The sequence below is a fragment of the Rhinatrema bivittatum genome, chromosome 8 (assembly GCF_901001135.1).
Source record: "Rhinatrema bivittatum chromosome 8, aRhiBiv1.1, whole genome shotgun sequence".
Classification (NCBI taxonomy): domain Eukaryota; kingdom Metazoa; phylum Chordata; class Amphibia; order Gymnophiona; family Rhinatrematidae; genus Rhinatrema; species Rhinatrema bivittatum.
In genome coordinates, this window is record NC_042622.1 from 155,307,450 (window position 1) to 155,319,817 (window position 12,368).

The following is a 12,368-nucleotide window of genomic DNA, read 5'->3' on the forward strand; positions in this document are numbered from 1 at the left end:
TTTACATAAATCCTTAACAAAGGAGAAATTACAATGAACAAGGGGTGATAACTTGGAAGTAGAGGGGAAACGAAGCTTGCGGAAGCACCAGGGAAACCAGAATTTCGTTAGGTAAGATAGAAATCAGTGGTCATTACCAAATACATAAACAAAAGTCGTGTCCCCAAATGAAACGATAAAGGATACAGGGAACCTACAAGATGAGACTTAAGAACTTAAATATATAGACCCCACAGACTAGAGAGAGGGGATATGATGAAACATTACAATACATTGCAGCTCTAAATCAGGCACAAGAAGCAAACAGTTTTTTTTGAGGAAAGAATGTTCTAGAACAAGAGGGATAGACTCAGGAGTAACATTAGAAAACATTTCTTCACAGAAATGGTGGAAGATACGTAGAGCAGCCTCCCAGGAAAGGTGGCAGAGACAAAAGCAGTAAAGGAATTCACGAAAGCCTGAGATGAGCACAGAGGGTCCCTCATTGGGAAGAAGTGAGGGGAGAGCCAGACATCGATTAGGGTCTATGGCAGGTTTCTCAACCTTTTTTTAAATTTCAGGGCACACTTTCAGGTTTGCTTGATCCTCATGAAACACCAAACCAAATGGTCCAAAGTCGTATGTTCGTTACCTTGCTGATCGTATGACTGTGAGAATGCCAGGAAATGAACGGTCTAATCACCCCTCCTTTGGGGAGCAGGGGTGGGGGCTCCACTTTCGTCTTTTGGTGTTGCAGCGGCCTTTGCCCTCTTCCTTGCAGCAGCGGCAGTCTGGGGCCTCTTCTCTCCGTCAGTGGCAGAGGCAGTCCAGGGCCTCTTATTTCCCTGGTCAGTAGAGGCAGTCTGGGGCCTCTTATTTCCCTGGTCAGTAGAGGCAGTCTGGGGCCTCTTCTCTCCGTCGGTGGCAGAGGCAGTCCAGGGCCTCTTATTTCCCTGGTCAGTAGAGGCAGTCTGGGGCCTCTTCTCTCCGTCGGTGGCAGAGGCAGTCCAGGGCCTCTTATTTCCCTGGTCAGGAGAGGCAGTCTGGGGCCTCTTCTCTCCGTCGGTGGCAGAGGCAGTCCAGGGCCTCTTATTTCCCTGGTCAGTAGAGGCAGTCTGGGGCCTCTTCTCTCCGTCGGTGGCAGAGGCAGTCCAGGGCCTCTTATTTCCCTGGTCAGTAGAGGCAGTCTGGGGCCTCTTCTCTCCGTCGGTGGCAGAGGCAGTCCAGGGCCTCTTATTTCCCTGGTCAGTAGAGGCAGTCTGGGGCCTCTTCTCAGAAGCAGTGGCTCCTCTGATCTAGGGCCCTTTTATTTTCCTCTGGCAACTCCTCTGATGTGTGCTTCTGTGCACACGTGGCTTCCACCTTATGCAGCAGGCACTTCTCCGCCTACGCTCAGTAAACAGGAGCAGCATCTGTGGTGTGCTGTGCCAGTCCCGCAGGTGGGGTGTGGAGGGAGGAGAGTTGGGGATGAGGCTGACTGCCAGGCACAGGAAGGATCTTGCTGTTGCACACTGGTTAAGAAGCTTTGGTCTATGGCAGGGATGGCCAACTCTGGTCCTCAAGAGCCACAGACGGGCCTGGTTTTCAGCAGCTCCACAATGAATATGCATGAGATAGATGTGCATGCACTGCCTCCATTGTCTGCAGGTCTAGCTCATGCACATTCATTGTGGATATCCTGAAAACCAGGCCTGTTTGTGGCTTTTGAAGGACTGGAGTTGGCCACTCTAGGCAATGGCATTGCAACAGGAATGAAATTGGGCAGGCTAGTTGGGCCTTAAGATCCTTATCTGCCATCAGATACTGTGTCTCGGTCTGGTTTTCAAGATGACAAAAAAATGTCCTCCTTTGGACGCCAGGATCTCCAAATGTTTTACCTTCAGTACTGGCTACTGTTCAGAGGTGCAGTGCCTGCAGCACACAGATCCTACACACAGAGCATAAGACGCTCAAAACATATTCGCTGGAGGCAAAAAAGGAAGAGGAATGTGATTAGAAATATTCAAATATAAGGACCCCCCTGGGTTCCCCACTAAAGTTACAGACCCGAGTACAGGAACTACATTGTGGTACATTCCAAGTTCTAAGACCCTCCTTTCTCCCCATTGGGTGAGTATGCAATTGACTGATCTAAGAGGGATCATAAGAATTGCCATACTGGGTCAGACCAAAGGCCCATCAAGCCCAATATCGTGTCACAAGTACCTGGCAGGATCCCAAATAGTAGATAGATTCCATGTTTCTTATGCCCGGAGATAAGCGGTGGTTTTCCTCAGGACTATTCCTCCAGGAACTTGTTCAAACCTTTATTAAACCCAACTGTGTTAATTGCCTTTATTCCATTCTCTGGCAATTACAGAGCTTAATTGTGCATTGAGTGAAAAAGTGTTTTCTCAGATTTTAATTAAATGTGCTACTTAGTAACTTCATGGAGTGTCCCGTAGTCTTTTTATTTTTTTGAAAAAATAAACAACTGATTTGCATTTACCCTTTCTAGTCCATTCATGGTTTTATAGACCTCTGTTGCATCGCCCCTCAGCTGTATCTTCTCCAAGCTGAAGAGTCTTAGCCTTTTTGGCCTTTCCTCATAGGGAACCATTCCACTCCCTTTAACATTTTAGTTGCCCTTCTCTGAACATGTTCCAGTTCTGCTATATCTTTTTTGAGATGTGGTGACCAGAATTGTACACCATACTCTCCATTCCATTCCTAATAATAATTACTAACATTCATTATGTTTTTTTGACTGCCGCCCCATACTGAGCTGAGGATTTCAACATATTGTCCATAGTGACGCCTAGATTCTCCTCTTGATTTTGACTCTGGTATGGAACCTAACATCGTGTAACTACAGTTTGAGTTACTTTTCTCCATGTACATCACTTTGCACTTGTCCACGTTAAATGTCATCTGCCATTTGGATGCCCAGTCCTCCTGCAATTTCTCGCGATTTGCTTGTGATTTAACAACTTGGAATAATTTTGTATTATCTGCAAATTTTATCAACTTGCTCGTTGTTTCTTTTTCCAAATCATTTATAAATACATTAAAAAGCACTTTGCTCATCGGAGCTTCACCTAAGGCCTGCTGGCCCCAGAAACCAAGGACTCAACCTGCAAGGAAAGGGGGTGGTAAAGGTGAGGACAGCTCCATTTCTAGAGCAGGTCCGCCTACTGTTGGCGTGGGCCTAGTGGGTTCGCCTGCTAGACTGCGTCAACCACACCATACGTCAGAGGGTTCACTGTCTGTGACAGAAAGAAATCAATTTCTCTGGCATACGTTAGAGTCAGGATTTGGTGTGCGAAGCCAGGGATTTCTCCCTTTGAGGCTTCGATTCCTGTGGTTTTGTATTCTTACAGAATGGTTTGCAAGGAGTCTTGCCCTTAAATTCCCTGAAAGTTCAAGTAAGGGTTAGAGCTTTCTATAGAGGAAAGTTGTGAGACTTGTCTGTAACAGCTCATCCGGACTTTTCTTGCTTTTTTTTTTAAGAGGGGCTATGCATCTGCTTCTGCCACCCTGGCAGGATGTTCCTTCATGGACCTTAATTTACTGCCCCAGGCCTTAGGTGAGGCTCTTTTTGAACCAATTAAGGGTGCATCTATTAAGGAACTGACGATGAAGAAGGTATTTCTGATGGTCAGCTTTGCTGCTTGGCGTATTTCTAAGTTACAAGCCTTGTCATGTAGGGATCCATATCTAAAGGCTTCAGCAGGTGGGAGTAACTATTTGGATGCTCCCCTCTTTTTTGCTAAAAGTGATCTCCCCGTTCCACTTGTATCAGTCGGTTCACCTTCCAGCACTTCAGAAACATGACTCGGCAGTGGAGGATAAGAATTTGCATTCCTTGGGTGTGAGAAGGTCTTTACTCTGGTATTTGAAGGAGACCAGTTCTCGCAGAAGGTCTGAGCATTTATTCATTCTGTTTGGAGGTCGAAATAGAGGGAATGCAGCTTCTAAAACAACTACTGCCAGATGGATCAAGGAGGTGATTGTTATCAGCTTATGTTTCATGGAGATTGTTAGTCCCAGAGGGATTTCGAGCACATTCTACGAAGTCTTATCAACTTCTTGGGTGGAAAGGTGGTCTATTTTACCCGAGTAGATAGGCAAGGTGGCCACATGGGCATCCTTGCACTCTTTCTCCAAGTATTGGATGTGCGGGCTAGAGAGTTGGCCTCCTTTGGGGCAGGAGTTTTGAGGGTAGGATTGTCTGGCTCCCTCCCAATGTGATAATCCCATGTGTGCTGGACTGGTCTGGTGAATGATGAGGAAGGTAAAATTAGGTTTCTTACCTGCTAATTGTTTTTCATTGAGTCTTACCAGACCAGTCCAGGATGTCACCCATTCTAGCTGTAATCCTGCTGTATAGGTTCTTTCTTCCAGATATTTTGATCTGTAATGCTTAAAGGGCCTAGTTAGACAAAGGGCCGAGTCTGTTCTCCCCTGCTTATTGGAGGGTGAGTTTAATATGTTTATTGCTTTGATATAGTTATACTGAAGTGCTGCAGGCTTTACTGTGCTCTATAAGGGGTGATGTCAGTGAATCAGAATCTTCTGTCTCCATATGCTGGCAGTTGGGCTAAACCCTTGCATGCTGGACTGGTCAGGTAGGACTCAAGGAAAGAAAATTAGCAGATAAGAAACTTGATTTTACCTTTTTGTTTGTGTTTATAACCTTCCATGCAGTTGACAGGGATAATTTGGAATTTTTTTTAACTCAATGTGCTTTTTACCTGAAGCACCTGGGTTACTCTTGCCTTTATTGGAAACTGTTGAGATTCTCTAACATCCCTGTTCTGTTAGTATCCTTTGAAGATACTGTTACAGCCACTAGCAGGAAGCGTGGGTGAGATATAGACACAGGAGAGACCAACCAGAGGTATTATACTATTTATTATAATCCTGGAATATAACAAAACACAAACATTAGAACCTACGGCAAGCCAGCTCCACACAGAACCCTATTTCCATGCTTAGCTACTTAAATAAATAGGCGTTAGCTCTCACCCAACTCAGTCTGTTCCCACTTTGGCCATAAACAAAGGAAGCAGGATGCCAGTGTCCCAGTCAGTACTTTGATGCTGTTGGTGCCTCTTCCCCACGCTCTGATGCTGCTGTCCTGGGTGTTGCTTTCACATATTATCATATGGAGTTTTTCCTCTTATCTTTCCAATTAGCAATAAAGATTCTTTGATCCTTGCTTGGTTAGCTCCTTCAAGAAACAGGTCAGAGCTGTCTTTGCAGTCAGATGTGGGAGACCATCTCTCTTGCTCAAGAATATACAACCCTTGAATTAGTCGTGTAGCTCATTAGCATGTTGAAGGAAGTATCTTTTTGCAGGTGGTTATTACATCTCCATGTTCCATGCCAAATGTCCTTGAAGCTGTTGGGCATAATGTCTTTCTTCTGTAGGAAGGTATAACTCTGTTCATGAGGGCATCCAAAAGTCTTTTTTACTGCATACTGGCTCAAAGCAGGGAATAGGCTGACAATCCATAACCTAACCTACTGTAAGCAAGCCTCACTGACTAGGCCACATGCTAAATTCTCATGTCTAGCCCAGCTCTGTGCTACCCCTAACAATACCATCCTCTGAACCATGTGCTGCTGAGCCAGGTGTTGGGTTTCCCCCAGGCTCTAGTTTAAAAGCTGCTCTGTTTTTAAAGATTAGCGCCAGTAGCCTGGTCCACCCTGGCTATAGTGGAGCCCATTGTTTTGGCATAGGCTCCCCTTTCCCAAAATGTTGCCTAGTTCCTAACAAATCTGAATCCCTCTTCCCAGCACCATTGTCTCATCCACGCATTGAGACTCCAGAGCTCTGCCTGCCTCTGGGGTCCTTCACTACCCTGGAAGTTCTGGATTTCAACTTTCTACCTACAGTCCTAAATTTGACTTCCAGAATCTCCCTCCCCTTCTAAGTCGTTGGTTCCTCACATGTACCAAGACAGCCAGTTCCTCCCCAGCATTGTCTAAAATCATATCTGGGTAAAGTGTGAGATCTGTCAGCTGTGCACCAGGAAGGCAAAATTACCAAGCAATCCTCATGTCCACCAGCCAGCCAGCTATCTACATTCCTTATGATCAAATCACCAACTTTGATAGCTGTCCTAACCCTTCCCTCCTGGGCACAAGCCCCTGGAGACCCATCCTCGGTGCAAGAGGATCACTTCCTGCTACAGCAAGGTGATGCTCTCATTCCAGGAGATCATGCTGCTCCAGGGCAACTCAGGGACTGCCAAGGGATGGTGGGACTTGATGACTTAGTTCCTGAAGATCTCCTCTTGTCTACCTCTCTGTCTGCCTCAGGTAGTCCAGGTCTGCCACTCTCGCCTCCAGAGATTGTACTCGTTCTCTGAGAGCCAGGAGCTCTTTGCATGGAGTGCACACTTGCAACCTCTTATCAACTGGTAGATAATCATAGATGTTGCACTTGATAGAAAAGATGGGAAGGCCCCCATCTCGCTGCTGGACTGCTGCCCTCATCTTAATACTTTTGCGCTGTTAGTTATTTAGCATTGCTAAGAGAGCAGGGATCCTTATCTAATGTAGATCTTTGAACATTAATGTTAGTTTGGTAATGACCTACAAAGGGACAACAGTTAATCTAGCGACAAGAGCTGGGTTGCTCCCTTGTTTATCTAATTTCTTGTTGTGAAAAATGTTCTTCCTGTCCTCTTAATTGGGATAACAGTTTATAGATCAAAGAATGTGCTGGGGCTGAGTGGGCGGGAAAGGAGACGACGAGAATGTATCCAGCTTTCCCTCTAACACGCATGAAAAGTTAACCTAGTTTACTCTTTTAAATCCACACAAAGAATAGAAGTTTACCCCACAATATCTTTTCTGCCCCAAGCTTTAAATTGCAAAATTTGCAAGCAAAGCATTACTTACAAGCCATCTTCAGTCCTCAGCAAAATCACTTTCTGCTCTCAGTACTCCCTCAGGAAAAAGAGAGAGAAGAAGGAGGAGGCTGAGGAGAGAGCAGTGGGGAAGAGGTGAGAGCGGGAGCTCTGCTCTCCCAAAAGGAGAGAGCCTGGGTTTCAGAGGGGTGGGGGGGAGCCAGGTTTGGAGAAGGCTTCATTACAGGCTCTCCAGAGATGTTCTGGGATCCCAAAGCAGGCGGAGAATCAGGAAAACGAGGGTCCTGCTTTCAGAGTGCCTATGCAGAGGTGGAGGCAGGGCTGGTGCGAGTGTATTTTGTGTCTTTTGTGAACCTTCAGTCTTGTGTCTCTGCCCCCCCCACACCCACACCTGCCTATCTGTGGCAGTTCTGGCACAACACCCCCCTCTCCACCCTGCTCAGCATCCACCTCTCACCTTCTGCCAAGTCCTGCATCCTCTCCCTTTGCCCCCTGTCCTCCTCATTGCCCAACATCCTCCTCCTGTCTAGCATCTCCCCTCTCTTCTTCCCCATCATAGTCTTTCTCCCCTTTCTTCCTTGTTCAGTACACCAGCATCACCCCAATCTCTTTGCCCCCTTGTTGCAGTGGCCTCTCTCTCTCCACCCCCTACTTTCCCAGAATCCTCTCTCTCTCCCCCTTTCCACCCCACCCCACCCTCTCTCTCTCTCCATCAGCCCAGCACCCTCTCTCCACAGCTGTCTGCCCACCCAGCTTCCTTCCTATCTCCACATCTCCCCAGCATCCCTTCCCTTTTCTCCTGTGGTGCTGGGCTTTAAAAGTGGGTAGGTGACGCCCAGCGGCAGACTCACGATGTCGGTCCGGCCCGGGTATTCGCCGCCCAGGACACGTCACGTGGTCTGCCGAGCGCGGCTCTGTCACGGCCGCGCACGGCAGACCACGTGACTGGAGCGATCGGCCCACCGGGGGGGGATGCCCGATCCCCCGATAGGCCAATCCGCCCCTGGTAACGCCTAATGGAAGAAATCAGCTTTGGGAAAAGGGCCCTGACATCAGTATTCCCCCCTCTGCTGCTAAAGAATCCCCCCCCCTAACTCTCATTCTCCTGGAAAGGACTGTGACACCATGAAATCTTTGCTACCTGGAGCTGGGATTTGAGGCCCAGCAGCTCATGCTCGCCTGCCACCAGCACATCCTTATGGCAGAATAAATATGGGGCAGGTTCCAGTGAAGCACAAGCAGGGGTGTCGCAAAGAAAAAGAAACTGAAGGCCGACGTGAAACTGAATGGAGGAAGGCTCAGAGGAAATGCTTCTTTATGGGAGTGGCAGATGCTTGGACCCTTTGCCGGCAGAGGATGGAGCAGCCATCCACACAGGCCCAGGATGGGATGGGAAGGGAAGCCGACCTCCATAGGGGGATTGTGATTATAATGCAGACAAGCGGGCAGACAGGATGGGCCAAGAGGCCAATTGCCACCTCGTCTGCCTGCGAGGGAGAGCCCCATTTAATAGCTGTTTCTGTAAGTTTTCTCCTTACTCTTTCCTCCTCTCTGCAGGCATTCTCGGAGGAGGATTTCGTTTACATAGTGGAGGGCTGGAAGGAGAAACTCCATCGTTGCAAACTGGGGGATCAGCGGTGGGGACTCTTCTATGCTGAGAAGCCCCACGAAGTGATCTCTGCTGACTGAGGACTGCGAGGTGGCCCCCTGTCCCCCTCCCCCACGGCTCCCTATCCCAGATACAGCAGCTTGGAAGGTGGAGAAGCTGCTGTATGGTAGGAGGTGTTGGGCTGTGATTTCTGCCTTACTAAATTTCTTGAAATTAAAGCTTATGAGACACATTAGGAAGGCACTTGTAATAATATAAAGCAGAAATTCACTGTGGCTATCAGAAGGGAGCATGAGAGTGGATTGAAAAATGGGAGGCCACACTTAACACATTAAGAGGTTGTCTCTCGTACCACAAAGACAGCGGAAGAGTGAAGCCAGGTAACTGGGACAGGGTCATTGGGTTTTCTGCCGCCACCTACCCCACAGCCTTTATTTGATTTTTTTTATTAGGGTCCTTCATCTATTTTTTCAGTAAAATATATCTTTCTGAAAGGATGCCTTCAGCTTACAATAGGTTTCCTGCCTTCCAGGTCCCTGCTGCCATCCTGAAGGGCCCTGGCACAGGAGAGCTGGGACCTGTAGGAATACTCCTCCCTGTTGCTGAATCAATGGCAGCCCTGACTCCCTGAGCATGCTTTCTCCACCGACACAGCCCGTTCTGTATCACAGGGAATCGGGCAGAGCCGTGCTTTCACCACACGGGGGCACCACTGCTCCGTTCTTACTTTCAGTTCCCCTGTTAAGAGTGTGTGTAGGTGTGTGGGTGTGTGTGTGTGTAGGTGTGTGTATATGTGTGTGTGGTGTGTGTGTGTGTGTGTGTTGAAGGAGCTGGGTGCGTATGGGTGGAAGAAGGACTTGGATGGTGGGGTGTCTGAGGACTGGCTGCTGCGGCACAGAACTGAAGGTGCATAGACAGAGCTGGCTATGGAGTTTACCTGGCCTCTTCTCGCTGGTGGATATAAGGCTCCCAAGATGTTACAAGGAGGCAGTGCTCCCACTAACCTATGAGCTGTCACTTTCATAGCCGATTATATGACAGCTCTTCACCCTCCATTGAGAATGGCTTCCACCCCCTCCTGCAGTCAGGGCCGGTGCAAGGGTATTAGACGCCCTAGGTGAACCTTCTGCTTTGCGCAACCCCCCCCCCCCCCCCCCCGGGCTCCAGTCAAACTCGAGCCGGTAGTCGAGGAGTTGGGTGAGGGCGGATGGGTCGCTCGTTGGTGCCGGTAGGATATTTCACCGATGAGCGACCCATCTGTCCTCACCTGCCCCGAGTACTGGCTCGAGTTAAATTAGGGGGCAGCATGCTGGACGGGTCGCTCGTCGGTGAAGTGTCCTGCCGGCAGCTGCTGAGCTGACACTGCCGGCGCCGTGGCAGCGGCTGCCTCTTCTCTCTTGCTGCCCCTGGGACCCTGGTGCCCTAGGCCCCCGCCTAGTTCTCCCTGCCTGCAGTCTATAATCTCCATGCCGTAGCGCTCCTAGAGCAGAGCTGCCCAACCTTTAGCCAGCTTGACCCCATTTTAGCACTTGAAAATTCACCTGACCCCAGGTGATGAACAAAATAATTATAGCAGAGGAGGTGGGGAGATCTCTCCACCCTCCCCCTCCCCACACTCCAGCTGATCTCCTTTTTCATCATCTACCCCTCTCTTAAACTCCTCCCCTCCAGCTGATCCCCCTCTTACATCTCCCAAATAAAAATACAAATCCAGCTCCTGGCACCTCCCCAGCCTATCCTCTCACCCTTTTGGCATCCCCCAGCTTATCACCTCTCACTCAAAGTCCTTATTGTAATTCCCAACCGATCCTCTGTTATCTGCTCCCTCTCACCCCATCCCCCATTCTCTCCTCACTCTCATCCCCGATCCCCTCTCTTGGCCTCACCTCCTCCCCTGGCAACCTTTCTCTCTCACACCCCTCCAGCTTCTTTCTTTCACCCCCCAGCCCTGAAAGTCAGTGCACGCTGACAGGACCTGCAGCAGCCCCAATCCCGTCTCATGCAGGGGCTTCCTGTTACCATAGAAACTCCTGGGAGGGAGGGGGCCACTGTAGGGCCTGTGAGTATGGCCTGGCTAACAGGCCCCCCGAGCTGGCTTGTGTTACTACTGCTGCTGGGGCCTGAAGAGCACTACATTTTGAGGCACTTGTGACCCCAGCTGAATGTTGTGTGTTCCCATTTGGGGTCCCGACCCACAGTTTGGGGAAGCCCTGTCCTAGAGGCTAAGTATAAGTAATATGTCAAATAAAGGAACAGGCTACGGAAAGTACAGCATTAGGGACATGCCTCGGGATTTGGTGCTGGTCCATATTGTCCCTGGTCAGATTTCCATTCCCTGTACGTACCCGGATCAGTCCAGACCCTGCTATACAGTGGCGTAGCCAGAACTGAATTTTTTGGAGGGGCCCAAGGTTAACATGGGTGGGCAGCAGACATACAGATCTAGACCCTACTAGTTATACTCTTAATTGATAAATAATGCCTTAGCATGCACACTACAATGGATTTCTGAGTAGCCTGCAACAGTCATCATGAATGAGTGACATTTTAAAATGTTTTAATTCTATTACTTCAAGCACTTGCCAACATTAAAAATGTCTTATTAATCTGCATTAATTTATATTTATTGCAGTTTATGAATACTCAGTTTTATGTAAAAAGTAAACAATACTTGATAGAAACATCAGATCGAATCGTGTAATAAAACAAATATCAATATATTCTTTTATGAATCCTCATTCCAGAAATGCATAAAACAGCCAATAATCATAATAATCATCATAAAAAGATTGCAACAGGTACAGAAAAGAATTCGGACATGTAAAAAAAAATTTAAATTTCAGTGTCATCTCAGTGACAGCAAAACAAATTCCCTTCACTGCCAAACACTTTGTGAAGTAACATAAACCCTGCAAATAAATAAATAAATAAATAAATAAACCTTTACCATACCATAACAGCAGTAACTCTCAGGACTCAAACAGCAGCAGCCTTATCTATGAAAAGGCAGTAAGGCAAACATTACACCAGGCCCAAGAACACTAATACACAACTTAGTGAACAAACAGGACTGCTACAAATCCCTACAGAGAAACTAGATGTTAGCCAAAATACTGCATCTCTGTCATACATGCGCAACACAGACAGACCCTTACCTAATACAGAATAAGGATCTACAAATTAGAAACAAACATGCAGACAAAACTGACATGGAAAGCCTGAGAAACCAGACTCTGTGAACACTGGAATACTGAAGAAAAGGCAAAATGCTGGGCTTGATGGACCCTTGGTCTGACCCAGTATAGCATGTTCTTATTTAATTAAGTTGACTTAGAAAATAGCCACTGCTATTACTAGCAACAGTAACATGGGATAGACTTAGTTTTTGGGTATTTGCCAGGTTCTTATGGCCTGGATTGGCCACTGTTGGAAACAGGATGCTGGGCTTGATGGACCCTTGCTCTGACCCAGTATGACATGTTCTTATGTTCTTATATAAGAGATGCACATTCCCAAAGATGGCATATTTCAATTGCTGAAAGGCAAAATATATTTTTATTACCTTTGTTATCTGATCTTATGTTTCTAATCTGTTGTACCAGTCTGTTTTTCCCTTGTCTTCCTTTTATTTATTCCTTTTTCAGGGTCTCTTTTATTCTATTGTTTCTTCTCTTTCCTCCTGTCTTCTTTCTTTCCTCCTTCATACACACACAGACTCTCACATGTTCTGTCACACATACAGACTTTCACACAGGATTCCACTCTTCCATGCTCTCTGTCACATACACACATACAGGCTGTCACTCGGCACATGCAGGGGGGTTTTAAAAGGGTTACGCACGTACCCCTTTTAAAATCCGGCCCAATATGTACATGTTATAATGACGGATACATGAAGGAAAAATGGATACATGAAATAC

General features: G+C 47.5%; 1 protein-coding gene across 3 annotated transcripts in view; it reads left to right on the forward strand.

Annotated features, from left to right (window-relative positions):
* The window catches only part of LOC115096634 (phosphomethylethanolamine N-methyltransferase-like), a 46,257-nt gene extending 35,197 nt beyond the window's left edge, over positions 1–11,060 (forward strand). For all 3 annotated transcript variants that reach the window (XM_029611544.1, XM_029611546.1, XM_029611545.1), the window contains one exon: positions 8,397–11,060. In XM_029611544.1, the coding sequence (XP_029467404.1) occupies positions 8,397–8,528 (132 nt within the window). In that variant the 3' untranslated portion in view covers positions 8,529–11,060. The remainder of the gene's footprint in view (positions 1–8,396) is intronic.
* Positions 11,061–12,368: the final 1,308 nt, after the last annotated feature.